The 24,362-nt window shown below is 55.2% G+C and overlaps 9 protein-coding genes across 9 annotated transcripts; 4 read left to right on the top strand and 5 right to left on the bottom strand.

The window, feature by feature from the left end:
• Positions 1-82: 82 nt before the first annotated feature.
• BKA78DRAFT_245854 (putative zinc metalloprotease) lies at positions 83-3,667 on the bottom strand (the record flags this gene model as incomplete). Its single annotated transcript, XM_066884158.1, has 8 exons — positions 83-277; positions 392-2,466; positions 2,513-2,752; positions 2,813-3,012; positions 3,059-3,156; positions 3,202-3,339; positions 3,389-3,417; positions 3,478-3,667. The coding sequence occupies 8 exons, from the start codon at positions 3,665-3,667 to the stop codon at positions 83-85; spliced, it is 3,165 nt and encodes a 1,054-aa protein (XP_066748207.1).
• Positions 3,668-4,411: 744 nt separating this feature from the next.
• On the top strand, positions 4,412-7,145 carry BKA78DRAFT_246293 (uncharacterized protein; the record flags this gene model as incomplete). Its single annotated transcript, XM_066884201.1, has 4 exons — positions 4,412-4,573; positions 4,625-5,123; positions 5,172-6,240; positions 6,293-7,145. 4 exons carry the CDS (start codon positions 4,412-4,414, stop codon positions 7,143-7,145), a joined length of 2,583 nt encoding a protein of 860 aa, XP_066748206.1.
• A 373-nt stretch (positions 7,146-7,518) lies between these two features.
• On the top strand, positions 7,519-9,084 carry BKA78DRAFT_350221 (uncharacterized protein; the record flags this gene model as incomplete). The annotated part of the gene is made up of 2 exons (XM_066890951.1): positions 7,519-8,008; positions 9,032-9,084. The coding sequence occupies 2 exons, from the start codon at positions 7,519-7,521 to the stop codon at positions 9,082-9,084; spliced, it is 543 nt and encodes a 180-aa protein (XP_066748205.1).
• Positions 9,085-9,421: 337 nt separating this feature from the next.
• BKA78DRAFT_292884 (uncharacterized protein) lies at positions 9,422-11,245 on the top strand (the record flags this gene model as incomplete). Its single annotated transcript, XM_066886120.1, has 1 exon — positions 9,422-11,245. One exon carries the CDS (start codon positions 9,422-9,424, stop codon positions 11,243-11,245), a length of 1,824 nt encoding a protein of 607 aa, XP_066748204.1.
• Positions 11,246-11,646: 401 nt separating this feature from the next.
• BKA78DRAFT_350219 (CAP domain-containing protein) lies at positions 11,647-13,106 on the bottom strand (the record flags this gene model as incomplete). Its single annotated transcript, XM_066890950.1, has 2 exons — positions 11,647-12,240; positions 12,828-13,106. The coding sequence occupies 2 exons, from the start codon at positions 13,104-13,106 to the stop codon at positions 11,647-11,649; spliced, it is 873 nt and encodes a 290-aa protein (XP_066748203.1).
• Positions 13,107-14,751: 1,645 nt separating this feature from the next.
• BKA78DRAFT_292882 (uncharacterized protein) lies at positions 14,752-15,381 on the bottom strand (the record flags this gene model as incomplete). Its single annotated transcript, XM_066886119.1, has 1 exon — positions 14,752-15,381. One exon carries the CDS (start codon positions 15,379-15,381, stop codon positions 14,752-14,754), a length of 630 nt encoding a protein of 209 aa, XP_066748202.1.
• A 460-nt stretch (positions 15,382-15,841) lies between these two features.
• BKA78DRAFT_292881 (uncharacterized protein) lies at positions 15,842-16,201 on the bottom strand (the record flags this gene model as incomplete). The annotated part of the gene is made up of 1 exon (XM_066886118.1): positions 15,842-16,201. One exon carries the CDS (start codon positions 16,199-16,201, stop codon positions 15,842-15,844), a length of 360 nt encoding a protein of 119 aa, XP_066748201.1.
• Positions 16,202-16,315: 114 nt separating this feature from the next.
• Positions 16,316-17,267, top strand: BKA78DRAFT_84561 (uncharacterized protein). The gene has a single exon (XM_066893848.1). The coding sequence runs from the start codon at positions 16,435-16,437 to the stop codon at positions 17,146-17,148; it is 714 nt and encodes a 237-aa protein (XP_066748200.1). The 5' UTR covers positions 16,316-16,434; the 3' UTR covers positions 17,149-17,267.
• A 2,105-nt stretch (positions 17,268-19,372) lies between these two features.
• BKA78DRAFT_246456 (ABC transporter) lies at positions 19,373-24,070 on the bottom strand (the record flags this gene model as incomplete). Its single annotated transcript, XM_066884217.1, has 4 exons — positions 19,373-20,848; positions 20,910-21,191; positions 21,241-23,619; positions 23,672-24,070. 4 exons carry the CDS (start codon positions 24,068-24,070, stop codon positions 19,373-19,375), a joined length of 4,536 nt encoding a protein of 1,511 aa, XP_066748199.1.
• Positions 24,071-24,362: the final 292 nt, after the last annotated feature.

Raw genomic sequence — 24,362 nt, 5'->3', positions numbered from 1 at the left:
AAGGACGACTTGGGATCTGCCCATATGCTCACTACCAGCGCTCGGCCGATTGTTGGCCCTACGTAGAAGCGATTTTATCGCCTTATTCGTCGTCACTCTCATCATCCTCCTCCTCACTGCCATCCTCCTCTTCGTCCTCTTCATCTCCCTCGCTCTCCTCTTCGTCCTCCTCTTCCTCTTCTCCCTCTTCAGGCTTGAGGCCGTAGTCATCCTGGAACGAGGCAAGCGTGCGGACTTCGGGCTTGAAGCCCACGGATTCAAAGTTCTTCTTGAGATTCTAGATGACCATTAGCTACTTGCTCATATTAAAGCCTAGTGATGGTGCTGGGAAAACGTGTAAAAAAAAGTGCGGTTGTCCAAATCAGGGGAGAGATGGGGGACAATAACTCACCTCCTCCATAATAGTCGCGCAAGTTATGACGCAGTTCGCCCTGTCAGGCAAGAAGACTGGGAGCACAAACTCCTTCAACGCAGCCTTGATCTGCTCAACGTCAACCTCTCGCACGCGCTCGAGCATGCCCTTGTTCCAGTCCTTGGAAATGCCCTTGACGACCTGGTTGACGAAGCCGAGCGTAGCAGCGCTAACGACGGTGGGCTGCTCGTCGGCAAAGCCCTCGACGATGGTGCTGATGGCACCTTCGAGCGCGTGCTTGTCGAACGGCCGCGCGCCCGAGATGAAATCCTCGATCACCTTTCGGCTGATATCGTACGCCTTGTAGGCGTCTGGTGAGCGGTAGATGCGGTATCCCAGGAGTCCAGTGTCCGTCCCACGCGCGAACGATGTTCCGTACGCCAGACCGGTTCCGCGAACTGCAACCCAAAGCGGACCCTCTACAGCTTCGAGGTACGACAGCGCGACAATGAGCGCCGGTAGTGACGGGTGCTGGTACGAATCCGGTCCACGGGACGTCAGAAGCGCATAGGATGAGTCGATGGTAGGCATCGGGATAATGTAGCTGAGAGCTCCAGGATGGCGCGCAGCGTCGCTGAGAGCCTCTTTGCGCGAGTCGAGTGGCGCCAGGGGTTTGGACGTGTCTAGGTTTTCAAGGAAGGGGGTCCATGATGATACTGGCGAGGGTAACTTGGGCACGTCTGCGACGACAAGGACACGCATGTTGGAGAACTGCAACAAGTGCTTGCGGAACGACTCGAGGCGGTCGATGACGGCTTGCGGGTCCTTTTCCAGGAGCTTAGCAATACGCTTAAGGTACAAAGCCTTCACCAGCGTGTTTTGCGTGCGGCTGGCAGAGCTGGGCGAATAGTGGATCATCGAGTCGACCGCGTACGCCATGTCGTGTCCAGAGCGCTTCTCTTCGGGAATGTCTGCCAACAATTTGGCCAAAGTAGCCTTGAGTCTTTCTGCGTCAAAAATGCTGTTCCAGAGCAGGTCCTTCAACCATCCAATGGCAGTCTGGTACTTTTCACGGTCGACTGACAGCCTGACGCGCAGAAGCTCAGAGTTTCCAAGGGCTACTCCGTTATCAATCCGGTTGGTGACCGTGTCCTTTTCAAGCTCGGTCACGACTTGCTCAAACTCGATACGCTTGCCGTCCCGCATAATTGGGCTCGTGAAGAAGTTGTTCTTGTAAAGGGTGATGAGGGGCTTCAGATCAAATGGAATGGATCCAGTGTTGAAGATCAGGCTGATGTGCACAAAGTTGCTTTGCACAGATTCGAAGTGCAAGAACAGCGGACTGTCAGTTTTATCTGAATCCACGTACTTTTGCACGTCGTTGTCAAGACTGCCCATCTTCTTCGCGGCGCCTGCACGCGCGGTCGTGGTCGGGATAAAGTGGATCGACTCCGTACCCGGGACCTCAAACTGTTCAAGCACTTCGGGAGGTATCGCCTTGTCGTTTTCAGCCTTGGCCTCCTCCAACTTCTTTGCGAGTCTCTCGAGGCCCTCGGGTCCCAGCTTCTCCTTTTGCTCTGCCACTCGCTGCTTCTCCTCGCTCTTGAGCTTTTTCGACAGCTTCTTTGAGGGAACACCAAGAATAGAGACGTGGTGAGCGTCAGCGAGCCATTTGGAAAGGTAATCGCGCCATTTCTTATCGTCCCATCCTCTAAGCTCTTCAAAAACATTGAGAGAATGCAGCGAGTCAAAGAGAGTGGAGCCGTCTCTTTTGCCAAAGCAGTGATCCTGGATGATGACGTCGGTGATGCTCTCGAGCGAGTTCTCGGTGGTGAGCATGATTTGCTTCTTGAGTCTTGTGATGCATTCATCCATGTACTTCATGTCGAAAGGCTTGGAGGCCGCTTCCTTGAGGATGTCCAACAGTCTTTTCTCGACCTCAGCAAGCTTCTCAGTCGCTACACTGCTGAGTGTAAACCACACCACAATGTCAGGGCGGCTATCGGTGCTATAGTAGACTGCACTAGCAATCTGCTCCTTCTCGACCATGGTGTTTTCGAGAATCGACGCAGATGATCCTGCCAGGTAGTAGAGGAGAACATCCATGGCAGTACCTGATCACTATTAGAAGTGCGATTTGGAGAAAGGCCAGAACCTTACCATTGAGCATGTCGTTGACCTTGGGACCAAGAAATCCTACGAGAATTTCTCCTGAAGACTCGTCTTCTTCCGGAAATTCCACCGTGTCCACAATGGTCTTGGACAGTGGGGGAGTCTGCTCGGAATCTACCCATGGTCGCTGAAATGGGGCGTCAATCGCTGGGAATGAATCCAAGATGCCGTCCTCAAACTTGTCTAGTATTTCCAGCAGATTTTCGTGGTCAACCTCACCAGTGATGACTATCTCCGATGTCAGTCTTGTGGACTTGGGGGGTACAAGCAGCCGGTGAGTGTACTCACCAAGGCAAAGATTCTTTGGCTGGTACATTTCCTTGTGGAATTGCCGAATACGATCAGCTGTAAGAACACGAAGATGTTCCATCATTCCTCCGGTCTCATAGCGAAAACCGTTGCCCTCGGGGTACAAAAGGCGGCGAGCTTGGAGCTCCATGAGTTCCCCCTGATTGTTCTGAACACCTTGCATTTCCGAGTAAACAACACTGAGTCCGTCAGCCAACGTACGATACCGCGACGCGGATAATTTACCCAGCATCATGTCCAGTGCCATCTACGTGGTGGACTTCGGTGTAGCATCCAGCATCAGTCAGGGTCGGCAGGAGTACGTGTTCCAAGTACACAGGCAGCTAGAACACATCAGCAAAATCCAATAGACTCCATGAATTTCATACAATCTGGGCAAATCCATCCCATCCTGCCGTATCCAAGGTATACGCGGTGTGGTCTGTAGCCGTCCAGGCATTGGTATTTGAGTAAGCTCTTGTGGCCAACCGGTCAAGCACGCCTTTGTACTTGTAGTTCTTAGATCCCTGGTAACTATTAGCAAATGTTCGCGTCATGCGCTACAAAACCGCCTACCATGAAGCAAAGGTGCTCCAACGTGTGAGCTAGTAGGCATATTAGTCATGACCAACACGAGCATGTGTAGAGCGCACGCGTTCACCTACGAGCGCCTGAATCATCGTGGATCTCGGTAGCTAGTGCAAAGTAGCCGTTGACTTTGGGGCCCTTGCGGTCAACGACCACGACCCTCATGCCAGTCCTGTTCGACTCATATTGCGAGAATTTGGCAGGGTTGTAGTCGGCCTCAAATGATTGGATAGACCTAAAGTTGGTCTTGCCTAAGATCCCAGGCATAGCGTCAAATGGCCAAATGGTACGTAGTGGCCTTTTGCTGTGTCTGCTGGGTAAGGCTGAGAGTCGAATTAGCGATGTTCCCACGAATGAGGAAACCTTTCCAGGCAAAAGCAGCTGGCAGGAACAGAATAGACTTTTGGTGCGAGCAAGCGAAAAGACTAGAATTCCCCCAGGTAGGCTAAGTTTTGCCGAACGGCCAGGGCAAACAGGAGAAGCGCACCAGAACTACCCGTTCAGGAAGCTTCAGCGGCCAATAGCAGAAATGAAAATTTTGTGACACGACGCAGACTCGATATTTGGGTATTGGAGAGATGCGATTGGAAAAACTTGAGAGAGGCAAGCAAAGGACCAAACCAAAGCTGACCACGTACCTCTTCGCAATAGCAACAGAAAATGCCGAGGGGAAGGAATGGCGGGGATGAGAGAGCTTCCCGGCTACAGATACCAATCAGCGCAAATCTCGACAGAGTGACAGCCCTGACACGCGGGTTCCGGGCAGATGTGAGGTGGGATAGCGGGCGCGTACATATGTACAAGGAAACTTCTATTCCAGTGCGTTGGTGATGTGTGAGTCTTGAGGTTTGCGGCGCGAAAAGTAGCTGCGGTGCAGCCGCCGCCACAGTCACGGGTGCACGGCCACGACTTCCACGTCGTCGCTCTGCCTCTGACGTTAATCCTCGGAGCTCTTCCGCGTCGCCAACTTTCTGTTTGTTGAGCTTCGGGGGACCCTTTTGCCTTCTCTCCATGCCTCCCGTGCCGACCTCGCAGAAGCTTGGAGGAGCTGTCCTCCAGTCTGTAGTCGAACATGGCTACTACCCCGACTCGGAGCTGGTCTCGAGCCAGCTACCTGCAGACGCGATTCCTGGGCTGCTAGAGGGACTCGTGCAAGCTCAGGACAAAGTCAAGGTTGTTTGCGCAAGCGCGCATATTTGAAGAGAAGTCTAATGGCAATTATAGGCAGAAATCAGAACGCTGAGCCGTGAAGCAGCTCCAGACGTCGACGGCTGGATTGCCCAAGCCCGACAGCTCCAAGCCGACATCGAACGATCTCGCGCAACCGCCCACGATATTGTCCAGCAAGCCGAGGCCGGCAGAACACTTCAGGCGAATGTCCAGGATGCGACAAGCAAAGTTGCACTGCTCCAAAGCGAACTCGTCTACAACGAGACACTCGAAGGCACTTTGGTCCGTATCAAGCAAGTGTCCGGCCTGCTGGACAAAGCTGAAGATGCGGCCTCGGAGTACCGAGTACTAGACGCCCTGGACAGTGTAAAGCAGGCTGAGGAATATATTCTGCACATGGGATCCTACAAGGACACAAAGGTGGTGGGCGTGCTCCAGAAGCGGATCAAACAGTTGCGCGATGGCATGGCTGAAAATGCCATGGACTCGTGGTATCTTTTGTTGTCTGTGGACATTTCTCAAAATCGTGCCACCCTCAAGCAACAGGTTGAACGTGAGGTCCTCCCCCAAATCCTCTGGTTCTTTGCTAACCACTTCTCAGGTACTACTCCAGTCCAGTTGTCGACTGTTGTTGAGGCGCTCTCCCGACTCGGAAGTCTTGAAAATGCAATTGCCAAACTGCAAAAATCCCTAGAGCAAGCAATCATCATGCCGCGGTTCGCGCCTACCCATGCAAGCGATAATTCAGGATTCAAGATCCAAGAAGACACAATCACGGTTGAAAGGGGCGCGGCAAAAGCCAACATTCACACGACAATTGAGGATGCTCGGCGTCTTTGTCAGTATCTTCATGGACAGTTACCACAGGCTATATCAGGACCTCTCGCGGCCAGGATAGTGCCAGGAATGATTGCGAGACTTACCTCGGATTGGCTCGATCCTTCTATTCCGGTTTCTCTAGATGGCCTCGACTCCTTTCAGAAAATACTGTCGTCAATATCTAGTTTGGCGGACTTTGTGGACGATCTCGGCTGGATGGGCAAGTCGGAGCTGCTTTCCTGGGTTGAAAAGGCGCCGCGCAATTGGTTGGCGCGCCGGAAAGAGGATGCACTAGCTTCTGTCAGGTTGTTGTGTTCCAATGGCATCAACCAGAAAAAGGAGGTCGAAAGAGTTGAAACGCAGCTTGTATCACGCGGTGATGCAATCATTGCCGGTGACGAGGCCGAGGAAGATTGGGATGCCTGGGATAACGATGAAGAGAAGCCCGAGGAAGATTCAGAGACAGATCATAGCAAGAAGGAACTTCCACCAGAGGAGGACATGGATGCCGACGCAAGTGCCTGGGGACTAGACGACGATGCCGAAGCTGAAGACGCAGAGGCAAAGTCGGAGAATGGGACCAAAGACGATCCTGAAGAAGAGGATGCCGACGCTTGGGGATGGGGCGATGATGACGCGACTGCCGAAGCCGAAGAGCCCGATAACAAGAGTCCAGCAAAAAGTTCTGCAAAGGAGCCTGTGCAAAAGCACGGCAGGAAACCGTCCAAGGGCCAACCTTCAGAACGTGAGCTCACACTTCGCGAGACGTATTCTGTCACGGCGATACCTGATGCCATTATGGAAATGGTGGTACAAATAGTCTCTGACGCTCAGGCGCTGGGACAACCAAAGTAAGACATCCCGTGCCATCCCATAAGGAGCAAATAGCTAACTTTAGATGAGATTCTCCGATTCGCCTATTGCTCCCGCAGGGTTAGGACTCTATTCTATCCCCACTCTGATTCTCGCCATGTACAGGGCCACGGCGCCAGTGTACTATGCCAACGACCCTTCCGGGAACATGCTTGCGTACAATGACTCGACGCGCCTTGTTGACGAGCTGCGCAACTTTCTGGCACGACAGAAGGAAGCTGACACTTCCTCCAACTTGCCCAATTCGTCAAGACCATCAACTCGGCTGCGTCTTGACGCGGATCTCAAATCTCTTGAGAGCTTCAGCAAGAGAGCCTATGGAAAGGAAATGGAGTCCCAGCGAACGATTCTCCGAGATCTTTTGGACAGCGCCCAAGGCTTTTCCAACTGCACCGTGCCTCCATTTGCCGGAGAGTGTGAAAATGCCGTCTCCATGACGGTAGACCGCATCAGAGATGTCGCGAAGCAATGGAGGGGAATCTTGTCGCATTCGGTATTGTTGCAGTCACTCGGCTCGCTCCTGGCAACCATTGTGCACAAGATGATTGTCGATATCGAAGACAAGGAGGATATTTCGGAGGAAGAGTCGAAACGGCTCCGCTCTTACTGCGAGCGTGTCTCCAGTCTGAACGACCTGTTTGTCCAAGGAGGTGGTGATGAAAAGCGCGACATGACGGGAATATACACACCCAACTGGTTGAAGTTTCAGTATCTCGCAGAGATCTTGGAAAGCAGCCTTGCGGATATCAAATATCTCTGGACAGAGGGCGAGCTGCGGTTGGAGTTTGAGGCTGGAGAGGTTGTGGACTTGATCGAGGCCCTGTTCGCAGACAGCGACTACCGGAGGAAAGCCATTTCGGACATCAAGAGGATGTCCATGTAGTACTAGGAGCAGCGCAGTATACCATCAATGACTGAATCGAAATTCAGCTTCAGCATTCTTTGGCTTTGGCGTCACTACAGGATACCTTTAAAGCGTAGGCGTGTATGACGTTGGCGCTGCGGAACATTTCCGAGCGGCCGAGAAATGTTTCGCAGGCGTGCCCTTGCTGAGCTCTCTAACCTCACTCTCAACCAAACGCCGCATCTGGGAACGAAATCTACAACGAGTGATAGTTGTGGTCACAAACTCCACGACTCAATTAGAGGAACGTCTGCAAAACAATCGCTACCGAACAGTCCTGCAGCCCCGCCTCGCGCATCCTCCACCAACACCCGCTCTCCCCAAGCAGAAAAAGTCCCCCAATCTTTCGACCATGGCACCAGCACCAGCTGTACTCCCTGCCTCCTTCAACGCCTACCGCATCCTCTCGCTGCCGTCACCGCGCCACTCTGCGTCGCGACCGCCCTCGAGCGCCGACATCAAAGCCGCGTACCGGCGCGCGCTGCTCACGCACCACCCGGACAAAGCCAAGGAAACGACCGCACACGTCGACAAGAGCATGACGTCGGAGACAGCGAAATCAGGCGCGCCCGCCTTCTCTGTCGACGACATCACGCTCGCATACAAGACGCTCTCGTCGCCTGCAGAGCGCACGGCGCACGATCGCGCGCTGCGGCTCTCCAACAACAGCGACAACGCGGAGTCAGCGGCAGAAGAGCAGTTTCGGCTTGGTCTTGAGGTGTGGGACTTGGATGAGCTCGCGTGGGACGAGGCAGAGGGCATCTGGTGGCGTGGCTGCAGGTGCGGCGAGGACAGAGGATTCGTGGTGCGCGAGGATGATCTGGAGAGAGCACTAGAAGGAGGTGCGAACGGTGGAGCAGGGGAAGTGCTAGTAGGCTGCTGTGGATGTAGCTTGTGGGTGAGAGTTGGGTTCGCCGTGGAAGAGGAGGACGGGTGAAGAAAATGCTTAATGTGGTTCGGAAAACGTATGGACGGGTTGAGATGGACCAGCATCGCTGTGCCATCGAACCATCCCGCTCCGCCTACTCGTCTCAGGAAAGCCGGAGCGCAGCCTCGACAAATGACCCGGAGTACGGCAAGCAAAGGGTGCCTATGGACGAGGACAAAACGACCCGCCAACTTGGATATCAAGCAGCCCTTCGGACTGAGTCATGTGGATCCCGGGCAGAAATATTGATGCGAGATTGGACCAGGTGCCACATTCCGTCTCAAATCGCGACAACATCCAACAACTGAAAGGACTTGAGATTTGGTTGAAGCTCCTGTGTTTGTGTCTTGGGTGATCTGAAAGCTCTTGTAGCTATACAAAGAGTATTTCCAGGACGGTTTCTTCCTCCAATGGTTGAGGCCAGGGTCCATTTTCATCTTCTCTCAGAAGCATATGAGAGCTATCTCGCGCATGGGCGTCTCCTAAGTCCAATCTTCTGCTACAAGATATCAATAGAACACGGCCAAGAAAATGGACATCTTTATTCGCACGACAAGCCAGTCAGCATCTTGTTTCTTGACCCGTGGGAGGGGCAAGAGAATGTGGGGAACGGGCCGGCGGATATCTGAGATGAGCTCCGCGCATGTGAGCGACCTGTCTGCTGCAGTTTTGTGGATAAACGTTGTGACCAGTCGAGAGTTGAGGGCTGTCAATGGTGGAGTCCCCATTCGCTCCTGATCGATGAGCCAGGGCCACCCTAAGCGAGACTCCACGACTCAAGTCTCTGAACTTGATCTCGATGACTCCTGAAGCTCTTCCGATGCACTGTGTATTATTGGCATCGTCTTCTCTGCGGAGTCGACCAAAAACAATACCAAGGCGTCGACTGCGCTGGCCCCTGGCGCAGGGCTGGTAAAAGCGGAGCTGATGGAGCCAGATGCGGCGCAGCTACCGCTGACCGATGACAAGGATCCCAGTGGGGGTTATTGAGTGTCAGATGTTGTTGCGGCTCTCGGAAACAGACAACTTCGTTGAAAAGGGGGCCAGTTGCGTCGCTACATGTTGCCGCATCCGCAATTGCGGAGCTATCAGAACCAATTACAAGTGCATCCTGTAGCGCTTGTTGAAGAAAAGCAAGGTCAGCTCGCTAGCGCAGCTGGCGACGATATTCCCGGCCTTGTGGAACACCCTCTGGGACCTGGGACAACGCCACTGCTCTTAACTGTCGTCGTCTGTCCCGTCAGTCTGGCAGCCTTTCGCCCCTAGCCGCCTTGAACATATTCCTATTCGAGTCCTGAACAAGTTCCGGATCCAGTAACGCCGCGACATGTCCGACTTTCAGTTCCTGACGACGTCGAATCCCGAGGACTTCAAAAAGGGCCGGTTCCTCAAGCAAATCAGATCCCATGCTATGCTCAACGTCAAACAACGTGAGCAGAAGCACAACACCGACCCCATCGTCGTGCTCAGGCCAACTCAGCACAAGCGCACCGACTCTTCGACCCGACCCTCCCGCTCCTCCCGCTCTGCACAGGGCGTCAAGGTGCGCAAGTTCGTCGCTCAGGATCCCGCCACTGGAAAGAGGAAGCGTAAGGTCTTGAATGCCGAGGAGCAGGAGCAAAAAGAGCGGTCCAAGGCGGTCGCCTTGTCGCCCGGGTCACAGGAAAACTTCTTTGCCAGATATGTCGACGCTGTGCAGTATACCTCGGGGTTGCGGAAAAATGGCGTCGGCCTTGATCCGCTCAGCTCGATGCCCGAATTCTCCAATCCAAAGATTAGCGTGTGGGAGCTGAAGCGGCGCTTTGATCCGCTATTCGTTTCGGATGGCATGAAGAAAGGCTGGTATCCTGCCATGGATGGCTCTCCATCTGCCTTTCTCAGCACGGCCATGATCAAGAGCAGCTACGGGGATGTCAGTTCGGGGTTTGTCTGCGAGAGTCGAATGACGCTGAACATCAAGGAAGAGATCTACCAGCTCATGAGGACCGATTTTGCCGACCCGAGCAAACGAACCAACCAAGGAATGTTTATAACCATTGGCCAGCTTCTGGTGTCTGAAGTTGTACAGGGAGAAGAGAAGGTCATGCAAATCCACGAGACGGGCCTGAATTGGATGATCCAGCAAAATGGTGGTCTCGAAATCTACGGCAGCCGAGGAGTCGTCCCTGCAACCATCTTATTTATACTGTACCTCTCGTGCATCATTCGCGAAGGCCTCCCTCCGGCAGAGTTCCTATCATATCTGCATCGTCAAATATCCCCGGTTCCAGTTGACGAGCACGTCCCCGCCGAATCGCCAATATTCTGCCCCCGGAATGATTTTCACAGCATATCGTCACTGTGCTCAGACGCCACTTTGACGATTCTGCGAGAAATGGCAACCATCACAGACAGATTCTTGGCTTCGTGGGAAGTCGTCCAACTCGACGGCGGAGCTCCCTTTTTGCTCGAGAAGAGAAACGCCAGCGCAGAGCTTTGGCAAGCCCACCAACGCATGCTGCAAATGCCCACCTTGGCCGAGACCACCCTGGGTACCAACGACTGCGTCTACGAAGCCTCACGACATGCGGCCATCATCTACTCGTACGCCTTGGCCGCTCATGTCCCCTTTTCAGTCGCAGGACAACATCTCGACCGCAGCGCCTCCACTTCAACAACAACCAACGACCCCTTCTCCCAGGACCTCAGCGCCTCCCCCTCCTCCCTCTCCTCACACTCGCAGTCACAGCTATCCCTTTCCCCCCTCATCGACAACGCCGCCGAATCCGCCCACCCCTCCACCGCCATCCTCGACGCCATCCAACGCGCACCCCTCAGCCTCACCAACGCGTGGGACGACCTCATCGGCGTGCTCCTCTGGCTCTCGCTCGTCGGCGCCGTCGCCGGCCGCGACACCACCTCGCCCCACCCCTGCGCCACCTGCCGAGCCAGAGGCGCCGACGGGCCTCGCGCCCGCCTCCAGTGCGGCCTCGCCGCCTGCAGGCGCGACTACCACCGTGCCCGCGCTCGCAAGACTCTGACCATGATTTCTGCACTTTGCTGCATTCGCCTCAATTTCGAAAAGGGAAAGTGGCTCTTCCCGCCGCTGAAGAACTTTTTGCGCGTGCAGCAGTTGCTGATGGGGGACTTGGAGAGGGTGGGTGTGCGGTGAAAAGAGTGCTGGGTGTTTGCAGGAGCATCGAGAGCGCATCGGTTCTTTGAATAGGGGGCGTATAGACGGCGTTCTTTCAGCGATCCATCGCCATCGTTCTCCAGGTCGGGTGGGGTGGTGCAGAGAGCGGCCGAGTTTTGTTAGTTTGGAAAATGCTTCTTGCAGCAAATTCGGTTTGGACAGCCATTGCTGTTTTCAGAGTTATGCACCTCTCACTACTTTGGTGTTTGTTCAATCGACTTCAATTCCTATTCCTAGTCATACACGGATGCTCATACGAAGTGAATATTGACTACGACTAGACAGTTTTTCCCAAAAGCGAGGCTCGGAACCAGACGGAGCCTCCTGTTCCCCCCGATGAATGATCTCGAAGCGTTTGCTCTCCAGTCAAATCCGCCGTGCTACGCCCAAACCCCCATCCCCACGGCCAACCCCGTAAACACCCAGCCCGCCCACACGGCAATCTTCTCCTTGCCCGCGCCCGCCGCCATGCCGGCACCGCTGTCTTTCGACTTGCCCAGCACGCCCTCCTGCCGCCACCCTTCACCCCTTCCGCTACCATCGCCCCATCCATCCACATTTGCCGCGTACTGTCCGTCGACATTGCCCTGCGGCGCCAACTCACACACAATAAACCACCCGGCCGCCTTGACCGCGTCAGCGCCCGTATTCGCAGGCGGCGGACTCCCATGGAAGACGCCCAACTCGCCCTCGCCTGCGCTCTCGTCCTTCTCCTTGCCGTCCCACCCGCTGCCGGAGGCGGCGCGTTGCTTGGCCAGCAGGTCGTTGGGGTCGACGAAGGGCGAGCCCGTCGGCTTGCCGCTGCACTGCTGCCGGCCGCAGCCGATGCTGGACGAGGCTTTCCAGATGAGCGCGGTGAAGTTGTCGGCGCGGCGCGCCGAGGCCGGCGTGTAGGACGTGTCGGCCCACGTGTCGACGACCGAGGACGTCGGCGACGAGGCGTTTTGCAGGAGGAGTTCGGTGTAGGGGGAGAACTGTGGTGGGTCAGTGGGTTGTTCGTGAAGTACTTTGGATGGCAAGAAAAGGACGAGAGCAGAGAGCACTTCGAAGCCAACCAAGGCTCAGTTGGCCCGAAATGTCCGCCACTGTACAACACCCGCAAGGCCGTCGCCGGCGTGGAAAAGAGGCCTGGCCCGCACCCGAACCCAGCAGGAGCGGACCGGGGCAGGGCGGACAGCGGCGGAGCGAGCAGCGAAAGCGACGGCGAGGAGCGGAGCGGACAGCGCCTTCCCACTCTCGAGCCACCTCTCGATCTCCACTCCGCCCGCTCCCCCACAAATCGGACGCAAGAGAGGAGGGAGGAACCACGCGAGCGAACATGAAGGTGTGGAGAAGGGGTCACGCCACAGGACCGGGGGGGCAGGGGTAGACGAGGGGTGGGAAAACTGGGGGGCTCGCGGGTATATGTGGGGAGGAGACGGGGGGCGACAGCTGGGTCCCCTGCACGCGTCTTTTCTGGACGACGCGTAGCATGTGTGCCGACGGGGGAAACAGTAGGAAAGATATTCTTTCGAGGAAACCGGAAAGTTGAGACATCTTTCTTGCACTGTGCTCCACTTACCGATTTCGTGAAATTACACCCATTGGCCCACCACCCAGCATACGTCGCGAGCGTGGCATTCCACACGACCGGCTGCGCGTCATGCTTCGCGCGCAGTCGATTTACAGCGTCGAGAATACCGGCCGCAAAAGTGACGTCGTCCGCGAAAGAGAAGTCGGGGGAGGAAGACGGAATGCCAGTGGCGATAGGGAGAAGGCCTCCAAAAGACGCGGTGCCCGTCATGGTGGCATTGGCCGTCGGTGTTGGTGCAGGCTTGGTGACCGTGTTGATGAGCGTCATGGTCGACGTTGCGGAGACGACGGTCGTGCCATCTCCATCTGCGGCCGCGAGAGAGGGGAGTTGCAGTTGGAGTAGCAGCGTGGTAAGGTAAAAAGGGAGAGGGAAGACCGCGCGGAAGGAGAGGATGGAGGACGGCCTCCGATCACGTATGCGCCAGCGCATCCTGCTTGTTGACGACGATTCAATGGTTGAAAGAGTGACTGTTTGCCGTAAAGAGCGTGAGAAGGACAGGGGCTGCAAGGCGCCTCAATTGCCTGCCGGTGATGGTTGTTGCTACGCCCTTGCGAGCAAAAAGAGAGTTTGACGTCGAGTCGCCTTTGTGAACCTGCCTGAGGATGATTGCGAAGAAAGGAGGGTGCCGTCTTCAGAGAAAATCTGGTACGTGTTTCGAATAAGAATGTTCTCCTCATGCCCGTCTGCCAATCATGTGGACAAAGTTAACGAAATGAGTAAGAGACAATTTTCGAGAAGAGGAGAAGCGCCAGGATGTGAAAGCTTGTCACTCGGCGAGAAGAGCGCAGGCAAGTCGAGAATTGGACGAGAACAAAGAAAGGACGATCATTGGCAAAGCCGGACTAGGCCTGGTACCATTGTCGCCGTTTGTGTTGACGCCTTGGGCGTGGATGCAGTCGTGATAGCCAACTGGTGATACATCCAGTCAGCCCGATCCTGTGCCTGAACGCGCTTACGCACCGCTTTGAGAAGATTGGGTGGAGTTGATAGGGCTGGGACCAACCCTGATGCCCAGCGCTCAAGACACTCATTCCCTGCCTTCCCGCGTTTCGCCATTAAACGTTCCCGCCGCCGTTCAAAACCTGACGCATGGCACGCAGGCCACCGTTGAGCCCAACGTCATGTTGGAACTAATGACTCTTGGCGTTCTCTCCCCAGACTAGCTCCATAAACTACCGTCGTCACGCCAAGCGCTTGAGAGGATTTGCGCAGGGAAAAGGTGGATTTTGACCAAGGTATATACGTAGAAGAAAAGAAGACTGCACCAGCGCCAGCGGTAGTGGTACCTCGCACGTTCTAACGAACCCTTTCAATCCACGATGACCATTAGCGGAGAAATAAGAGAACCCAGAGTTTCCGCAAAACCAAGCAGCAGCCCCCCGTTTCCTTTTAGCGCCCGAAGAAGGAGAAGAGTGAGACAAGAATGAACATCTAGCTGGGGTGAATAACGAGTCCCTGTACACGATATGTGGAAGCCTTTGCAGGTGCTCTTGCGATGGGACCGTTTTGGGGGTATCTGAAGTTTCGTATCCAGACCACGACAAGGCGTAACCAGAGAAAGCCCTGCGTGCGCTCGGTATGAATGCGATGACCAACGCCTTGGTTTGCAACCAGAAAAAGAGAGGCAAGGGGTAAAGCAATTACGAGAATCATAAACACTAGCTTTTCAGTGCCTGATGGGTCGAGTGATGTGCCTCGCAGCGTCGATCCGTGCGCAGATGCCGCCTTGTGGAAGATCCACACTGTCCTTAATGTCCGCTCTGACCGTGATGATTGTGTGATGTCGACTGACGTTTGGTCGGAGCCAAGGGGAGGCCTCAGCGGCGTCGAGGCGGATCGTGTTACGAGGTGTCGCTCAATTCGTCGTCCTCACCAATAGGATCTGGAGAGGAACAGTGGTGAGCGCAGCTTTTCAAGAGGAGTCATTTGGAATAGTACGGCTCTGTCCGGTGCTAGACCAGACGCCGCCTCCAACAGCCCTCGAAATGCCAACGCTCAAACCGACAGCAAGAGCGACTATGGTCAAAGCGAAGAGGATCTTGAGCCACAGCCTGTGCTTCTTGCTCAGGTTGCCCCACCACTGGCAGCTGCTGCGCTGAGCCTTGGCCGCCTTGGCCTTTTCTTGCAATGTTTGTTTGGATGGCCAGACGGTACACTCCTTGACGCGACCGTCCATGCTGACCTTGGGCTGAGATGCAGTCGTAGCAGTCGAGAGAGGTGCGCCGTTGGGGCCGCCGGGGATCAACAGGCCATTTTCGACATCTTGCCTAACTTCGAGGTGGGAGCGACTCTCGGGGTGTTGATAAAAGGCGCTGAAGGGGTTGTTGGAGTCGTAACGAGGAGAGCCCAGGCGTCCGTCGGGGTTGGAGAGGACGCTTGCTTGAGAGGGCTTTGACTTTAGGACGGGTACAGGCTCTGGGATAGGCTCTTGGATGATGGGCGTAATGGGCGATGCATCTGGCGACACATTCTCCTTGTCGGGGGTGTCGGGCCTGGTGATGGTGATGCCAAAAGTAGTCTTTTCGGTGGTGTTATTGGCCATGGCTGCTGGCGTTGCTGAGGAGTGCAGGACGAGGACGTGTTTTTCTAACGGCCAAGCTGCAGGCAGTCAAGGAGGTTGGACCGGAGGCGAGGTTGTACGAGTGGCTGTCGGAGCCCGCCCTTGACGCAACGCGCAACAGGGAACCAGTTGGGTAGCAGGGGGCTGCGCAGCAGGTCTTCTGATGGTGGTGACAGTACGACAAGCTGTCGGGCAGGTCGAGTGGTGGTGTAACTTGGGACTCAAGGGCGGTGGAAATCAGAAGGAAGCTGCGATGCGACGTCGACAATATTGAAGAGTCGAGCAGGTGCGAGGCGAGAGTTGATATTGTGGGTCAACACGCGACGGCAGTGAATGGTGTCGAGTGGAGGCGCAGAGCTAATGGAAGGAGCGGCGTGAGAGAGCGAGCCGGTGGTTGGTAGTTTTGTGGTTTGGTGGGTGACCGGGCGACGGGGTACCAAAACTAAGAGCTGAGGACCAGCGACAGCTCAGTTTTCAAAGCGTAGCGGTGCGGCGAGGCGAGAGGAGAGGGGAAGACAGCAAATTGGGGCTTCAATTTTGTGGTAGGAGCTTTGATGGAAAGGCGAGCAGGGGGCACAGGAGGTGCAGAGTGAAGAAAGTGATCGTCCGGGGGCGCGCGGCCGCAGAGAAGGCCAAGCTGATCAGAATTCCAGGCCCGAGCAGGAGCAGGAGCAGGAGCAGGGCAACAGAAGTGAACAAGAGAGGATGATTTGGGAGGTTGGAACGAAAGGACAGCGAGCGAAAGAAAGGTGGTGGATAGGCGTCTAGTTGTGTAGTCTGGCAGGGCGCCGGACTTGGACATGGACCAGGAACAGGGCTCCTGGGTAGCCACAGGCACCCACTATTGATCGCCAGCAGTGCACACGCTCCCGTAGATTCTGAGAGAGTCCCGTCACCGAAGCCGTCGCAGCCTTCAGCTCTACCAGGAAGAACTAAGAGCTAGCCGCCCGTCAACAGCTTGTCGTCGAGAAGTCTGCCTCGCCGACGCGCGTTGGATTTCGACGAACAGGGACTGTTTAAACTCACCCTCGCCACATGGTCTCATTGGTCGACTCATGCAACGGAGATTATGCTCAAGATGATAGTAGCCAACCAGCCAACCTCGACCCGCCAAAATGTCAACCTTTTTTCTCCCTCCACGTCGTCGTCCACTCTGCACCTAACCGCCAGCCGCCTCCAAGCCACTCTCTACCATCCACGGCTCTCTCCAGTCTCCAGTTCACCACCACTCTCGGTCCGTTCCTCCGCCTGTCTCACATGTGTGCCAGCCACGACCCTCTGCCACCGTTGTCCAAAAAACACACAAACTTTCCATTCTCCAGTCTAGACCCTGACAGTGCCAAACACAGCTCCTTCCACCGTCACACCAAATCGCACCCGCACACCTTCAACATTCGCCACCCACAGTACGATAAAATCCAAAAGCTGAACAACGGCCCACCGTCCCGCAAGCAGCACGCCGCACCGGGCGCACAGCCATGGTCGCGAGCCAGTCCAATCCAGATGCGGCCAGCACCACGTGAGGAAAAGGCACGCATGAACGAGGCCCACGATATGCGAAACCGTCACAGCCCGCACGTTCCTTGCTTCGCCCCGGGCCAACCTTCTCGCTGCGCCCTGCGAACCCGGCTCGGCCTGCACACGAGTACGGCTCCAAGCCGACGCTGCGTCAAAACACCCGGATGCCTGTTTGCGGCCGGTCGCTGTCGCCGAGTGCCTCTTGACGCGACCATGACATTCCTATCCTGAGGCGAGGCGTTTTGGGTCGTTGTATGTTTGTTTGGAGAAACGCGTTTCGCGCGAAGCAAACAGTCCTCCATCGTCCGTATTGCCAAACACCAGCAGCCAAGGATATCGTCTTCCCGCCGCATGTCCTGAGTCGTATCTCACCCCTGGATTTCTCTCTCACCGGCTGAATAGGACACACACCCTACCCCATTTTCTGGAAGATACTGGCAGACCGCAACGGACGGTTCATGATGCTATTTTCAATATATCTGGCGGCACGTACCGCGCGTCGCGTTCGCCTCTCCGTCGGCTACAGCCATGGACGAGTCAAGTTGACCGGCAACGGCTATGATATCAATCTCCCACCCTTTCCCCGAGACATCTTTTGCTCGCTTCCTCTTTCGTTCAGGGACTCCATGACCGACATCACCCTGCACGACCCAATGACGTCTCTTTGAAATTTTTGGTAGTGTCATAGTGATGGACTGGTGGTTGGGTGCTAGGTACAACATTCCAGTCTGCTCGTTCGACCAGCCGGCCTATGACGTTGTGTGGAATGCGACTGCTTTTTGTCGCCGCTGTCTGTTTGTGCGGCGATGGCCTGATGGAAGAAATAGACAACCCCCGCTCTCAGCTTGATACACGCTTGATCTGGTGGTTATCAGAGATGGGAATCGGAGCAGCGTCCATGCGCTCAGCCCCTTCCCATCTTTCACCACCGTAGTTGCCCCCCCGCTGACCGCAGCCTTCGCTACCATGATAACCAACAAAAGTCGCGATAGGAACATCGTTTGACGCGGCACTAACCTCAAAGCCGTCCAGTACCCGCACTTACGAGCGCTCTATCAGCGTACAGCAGTATCTTTTGCCATCGCGAATGCGTGCGAGCGAAAGCGAGGCAAGGGGTAGCAGGTACCACCAATGCGTGCGATGCCTCCTCGTCTATCTCGGTATCCGTCTGTTTATTGTCCATGTTTTTGCGCAGAGGCCGATTACGAGTACGAATAAACGCTCCCTGCGCGCATCCCATCTCACGCAGGCAATTATTCACATGGCGTGGTTGTTGCAATGGGGTTAGGTGGAGAATGGCGTGGCATCAAGACTCTGCGGTTCTCCGTTGCTCAGAACTGCCACGACAAGACGGAGGATGCGAAAAAGAAGTTGCTATGTTTAGTCTTGTCCGAGTGCTTATCTACGAACAGCAGCAGATTGGCCAGATTGAGCGCGGGATTTTTTTTTTTTTTTTTTGGTGATCAATTCGCCTTGCTTGCAGCTGGCCAGCATATGGTATCATGAGATGGATGTAGTCCAATTGCCCCCGGTTTCCCTTGATCTATTGTTACTGAGAACAAGAAGAAAAAACAAAAAGAGTATACATGTACGTTCTTGCGAGCAAGTGTACCTTTGCCTGTATATGTGCCAATGCTTCTTTTCCAACCCAGGATGCACTCGTTCAATCTTTCGTCAATTCACACATCTATCCGTCGTCCATCAGTGATGCCACAATGCCGCTCCCAAGAAATATCCAAAGAAGGAAAATGCTCAACTCGGAAAAAAAAAAGGGGAAAAAGAATCCAAAGTCAGATGCAAAATTGGAGAAGAGAGGTAGCACCATGGTACCCTATTAGCTAGCTATCCAGGTGAAGGCATGAGTACGCAAAAGAAAAGAAAAATTGAAAGTAGACCCAAAAAAAAAAAAAACGCCTTGCCATGTCCCCAAGTCCCATTCCCATTTCCCATTCGTTCGCTCGTTCGTTTCGTGTCGGCAGCTCCGAGCAGTAGGCCATGCACTAAAGGGGTAGTAGTGCGTGCAAAGTGTGGTAGCATAGCCACGTCTGGTCGAACTTTGTTCTTTGACGTTGACCGTTGGGACCGGCTGCTTCGCCGCCGTTCTTCGTCGCTTCTGTCGTCCATTGGCGGCCATGATGTGCGCCGCCAGGATGGAAGGATCTTGTCGATGCTGGCATTCTCGAGTGGAATTACGTGTAAGACGCTGTCGATTGGATGTCGAAGCTGACGTGAGTAAGCGGGCTCGTTGTCGAAGACTCCATTGAATGGCGTCTTGTGCTCGTTGCAAGGGTGTTGGTGTGATGAAGCGAGCTGATGGCGATGGGGTGCGATTAAGCTTAAAGCGCTGCTAGCCCGCCCACCCAACCGCCCGGAGGCTCTTCCTTCGCTGCTCGACTCTGCATCCCAACTCCGCGTCAGGTGGTAGAGCTGGTTTTTCCTCTCGAGATCAGGCTCGTCAGTCGCGCTTCTCCTCGTCCTCGTCCGCTCGCTCCTTCTGCTTCGGTTCACCCGAGGGCATTGGCGGCGCCGCCTCAGTTTCAACCTCTTCGGCTTCCTGAACACTCCTCATGCTCTGCTTCGTCCTCTCGCGAGTGAGCTGCTTCTCCAGCAGACTCATCCCACCGTCCGTCGCCGCCTCAATGACCTCGTCGCGCAAGATGCTGCTGCGATCGCACATGCCCCTGAAGATGCCGCCCTGGTCGTAGAGCTCCAGCGGCGTGCCCAGCTCCGCAATGGACCCCTTGTCCATGACGCAGATGCGGTCGTACCCGATGATGGTGCGCAGCCTGTGCGCGATGCACAGCAGCGTGCGTCCCTTGAAGCCCGCCGCCATGGTTCGCTGGATCTTGGCGTCCGTCTCCATGTCGACGCTCGACGTTGCTTCGTCGCACACGATGATGCGCGCGCCGCGGACCAGCGCCCTTGCCAAGGCCATGAGCTGCCTCTGGCCGAGCGAGAAGTTGAGACCCTCCTCGTCGACGGGTGAGTCGAGGTGCATGCGTTGGCTGCGGTCTTCGATGGACGCGTCTTGTCCGACAAGGTCGGCTTGGCGCAACGCGCTCCAGAGCTCCAAGTCCGAGTGCTCATTGAACGGGTCGAGATTCGAGCGAATCGTTCCGCGGAACAGCGTGGGGTCCTGAGGAATAATAGCCAGGCGGGATCGAAGGTCGGAGAGACCAATCGTGCTAATGTCGACGCCGTCAATGGTGATGCGGCCTCCCGACAACTCCACGAGCCTGAAAAGCGTTGACATGATGGTTGATTTTCCGGCACCCGTCCTACCAACAACACCGATGCGTTCACCTGCTTGGACGTGCATTGAAAGCCCCCTGAGCACGAGAGGGAGTCCTTCACGGTACCGCATTTGGACATTGTCGAAGTTGATCTCTCCCGCCTCCGGCCAGGTCTCGCGGACAGGGGCAAGCTTCTGCGGCGCCTCCTGCTCGAGAGCCGTGCCGTAATAATGAATTCTCTCTGTTGCGTTCATGTTGTTCTCAACCTCAGCCAACTGTCGGACCGAGAATTGGAACATTTGGACAATCGAGAGAATGTAAGAGAGGACGAGACCAGCGATCGACGGGGAGACGTTGAAACGCGAAGTCACCACAAGAAGGCCGCACACGAAGACGAGAATCGATCCAATGGCATCCAGACGAATTGAAAGCCAGCGCTGGTTTGAGAAGGTCAAGAAGTAGGCGCTATCCATCTCGTCTATCGCCTCGCGAATGGACTTGGAAAACTGGTTCTGGAGACCGTAGGCACGGATCGAAGCAACACCGTTGACGGCTTCGCTGAAACGCGAGAAAACGACACTGCGCAACACGGCCTCGTGGCGCTTGACTTCGCGGGCGGAGGCGCGGTAGTAGTCGGACGAGAACCAAAACATGATCAGAAGCGGCGCCAACGCGATTCCAAAATAGTGGAAATATGCCTAAGTAAATACTTGTAAGTACAAGGAGCATACGGGCATCCCGATCTTGACTTTGACTTACTATGATGAGGGCGAAAACGCTGATAATCATGGCCGCAGTCAGAAGGAACATGCGCATCGAGTCCGTCAGCTGGTTGTCCATGACATCGATATCCTTGGAGAAGCGGTTGGTGATGCGGCCGAGAGGAGTCGTGTCGAAGAAAGACATGGGAGCGCGAAGAACTCTATGCATGGCCTGGTGCAGCATGACCTTGGAGGCCTCGGTACCGCCAAAAGACAGGACGACGGAGAACAAGAACATGAGCAAGGCCTGGGCGCCACCCAAACCTGCATAGATCCCAATCTGCAGTGCGTCAGTAAGAGACGGGGACTTTTGAAGAATCAAGACTTACGTATGCTCCCTGGCTCATGCCATACTTGTCCGACGTCCACCACGACAGCCACAGACTGGTCACGATATTGGCGGCTTGAGAAAGGCAAAGCAAAAGAATGACCAACGGGCCCATGAGAATGGAACCTCCGGCCCGGAAGAACGCAGCGTAGACGCCCCAGGAGACGCTCTTGACCGCGCGCTCCTCGGCCTGCATGAGACCCGCCACAGGCTTTTTCGGGGCCTTTCTTTGTACGTCCTTCTTTTCTTCCTCAATCTCTTCTTGCTCCTCTTCCTCTTCTTCCTTGTCTCCTTCTTGCGACGTCGAGGCAAGGAGCTTCTTGAATTCGTCGTTGTTGTTCTTGAGGTTGTCGTAGGTGTCAATGGCCGCGATCCGTCCGTTGTCCATGAGTACGATTCTGTCGCAACGGTTGAGAACGTGCAGCTGGTGGGTCGCCAGGATACGACACTTGTCGCGCAGGAGACCGCAAATGGCGTTGTCCATAATGTGCCGACCGACGTGGGCATCAACAGCGCTCAGGGGGTCGTCCATGAGAACAATGTCCGTCTCGAAGTAGATGGCGCGGGCAATGTTCAATCTTTGCTTCTGTCCACCAGAGACGGTGATACCGCGCTCACCAATCTCGGTCAAGTCGCCATTGGGCAGCATGTCGAAATCGGCTCGCAGGGCGCAAGCATCGACAACGGCATCGTACCACTCCTGTCGCATCGGCTTTCCGAAAATGATGTTTTCCTGGACCGTGGCGTTCTGGATCCAAGCATACTGAGGACAAAAGGCACGTCCAGCGCCCAGAATCACTTCTCCGGAGGTCCTGCGCATGTCGCCAGCCAAGGCACTTAGCAAGGAACTCTTTCCTGAACCGACTGTTCCTATAACAGCAATGAGTTCGCGGCGCTGGACTGCGAGGTTGATGTCGTGGAGCTCAAACGGTGGTTTCTCGTTTTCCGGAGGTGGGTCCTTGAACTCGGCCAAGTTGATGCCTTCTTTGGCGGCACGCTTCTCAGCCTGCTTCTGCTCCTTTTTTTCCTGCTTCGGGCTCTTTCCTGAAACGTCTTTGGTGCTTCCGGCTGGCGAACGTTCCCACGTAAAGGTTGCGTCCTTGACGACGAGGGCTTCTGGCAGCTGGTTATTCCACTGGACCTTTTCGTCTGCCTCTTCCGCAAGCAGGAACTCTTCAATACGCTTGATGGATGACAGGGCGTCAATGACCTGACCGAGGACCAAAGGAAGGAGATTGAGCGGCATGCGGAGCGAGTTGAACAGGGCCAGCGAGGAGAAGATGGGCGCCGGGTTGAGGACGTGCTGCGACAGCGAGTACGTGATGAAGGCCAACATTGCGGCAAAAACTGGTATCGACATTCCGATGGCGTTGATTCCGTTACGAATCACGAGGACCCTCTGGATCATTCCGACTTCCTTCTTCCGGATCACTGCGAGGCGGTCGAGAAACGATGACTCCCAGCCAAAGTACTTCACGAACCTTACTGCCTGGAGAATTTCTTGGGTAAGACTCACTCGCTTGTCCGTCACCTTGTTGATGGAATTGCGGCGGTGGAACAGACTCTTCATGGCTTTTCCGAGCAGGGGAAGAGTGATGACAATCAAGCCCAAACCGGCCAGCGCGCTGTACGTCAAGTTGTACAAAAGAAGCGCCACCGTCAGAATAATGGCCACCGGGGATGTCCAAACCATGTGTCCAAAGCCGCATGCCACGTCGATTCGGTAAGTGTCGACACTCATGAGGTTGACGATGCGGCCGTTGCTCCATCCCTGGTTGTCTTCTTCGGGCTCACTCGCTTTTGCCTTCTTCTTTTCCTTCTTCTTTGACTTCAGCATCTTCTCGTACCACTTCTTCTCTTCCTCGGTGCCCGGTTTGATTTCCGGGGGCGGCTTTTCCGGAGCTTTGCCGCCAGCCTTTGCTCTTCCAGACAAGCGAAGTGCTTTGTCGAAAATTGCCGAAATCAGGACCGCCCTGGATTCACCTCCAATCATCATGCCCTTGTAGAAGAAGTGATTGAGGAAAAAACTCTGGAGCACCTGCATCCCGGTAATGGCAATGACGAGTCCAATTCCATAGCCGAAATCCGGTCCGTTGACGCCTTTTATTTGGGCGGCATATGCCTCGTTTGCAAAGTTGATCAGATACCGCAGAGTAAACGGCGATACGACTTGGATGATGCTGGTAATGAGGTTCATGAAACCGCTGACGTAGAGCTCGTACTTGAACGTGTCGTACAAGGCGCCAAGGAGCGGACGCTCGTTGCCGGCTGCAACTCGCCTGTCGAATGACTCGTAGAGTCTCTTGGAAAGAGCCTCAGCACTACGATCAGGGTTCACCAGCCAAATGTCGTTGAGTTCGAGAGGACGTTGATATCCGACCTGGAAAAGGTTAGAATCGTTGATGTCATGCGTCTTCGGGAAGGTCTCGTACGCTCATGATTGGACTCATCCAATGAAAGGTAAGTCTGCTGAGCCAGTTGGCACCATATTCTCTTGACACAGCCCTTTCTTTTGGTATTTCGGGAATCTTGCCCCATTTCAGGGGATTTATTATTCTACTCCAGTCCCTTTTTTGCGGTTCGGTGGTTGGGGCCTGACTCTTGGTCTCGACGACATCATCAGTCGACCCCTCGGAAACAGACCGGGGGGTCGCGCTGGCATCCTTGTGGTCCTCATGGTGATGTTGGTCCGGATTAAGTTCCTTTTCGGTGCCTACTCTTTCGAGCGGAGCAGTTGCGACAGGTTCATCGGGACGAAGGGTGGTGGCGGTACCAGCAGCCTCGGTGGCATTGAGCTGCCAGTCGTTCTTCTCTTGGCCGGGGTCGGCCATGCCTGGGGAACTATGGCGAGGGAGAGGGAGAGGGAGAGGAGGAGGAGGTGTCGGAGGAGGAGGAGGAGAAGAGGGCGCAAGTAAATTGAGCAGGGCACATTACCATGTCTTGGGGCGAAGAGACGGGCACAATGCAGACTAGATATGGGTGTGGGGGGCTGAGAGGCGCTGCAAGGACTTTGGCCCTAACGCCGGGCCGTGCTATGGACTTGGACAGTCATTTTTTTTCGATGACGGGTCTTTTCTTCTCGAAGGGAAACAATGGCGTGGATGCGATTGGTTCGGGATTGAG

Source organism: Phyllosticta capitalensis, assembly GCF_038381095.1.
Source record: "Phyllosticta capitalensis strain CBS 128856 chromosome Unknown BKA78scaffold_2, whole genome shotgun sequence".
In the NCBI taxonomy this organism is placed as follows: domain Eukaryota; kingdom Fungi; phylum Ascomycota; class Dothideomycetes; order Botryosphaeriales; family Phyllostictaceae; genus Phyllosticta; species Phyllosticta capitalensis.
The sequence above is the reverse complement of the archived record's forward strand: the minus strand, read 5'-3'. Positions and strand labels throughout refer to the sequence as shown.

What these genes read in the sequence shown, in the direction of transcription:
- BKA78DRAFT_84561 (XM_066893848.1), top strand. Translation starts at nt 16,435, where the DNA reads ATGGTCTCATTGGTCGACTCATGCAACGGAGATTATGCTCAAGATGAT.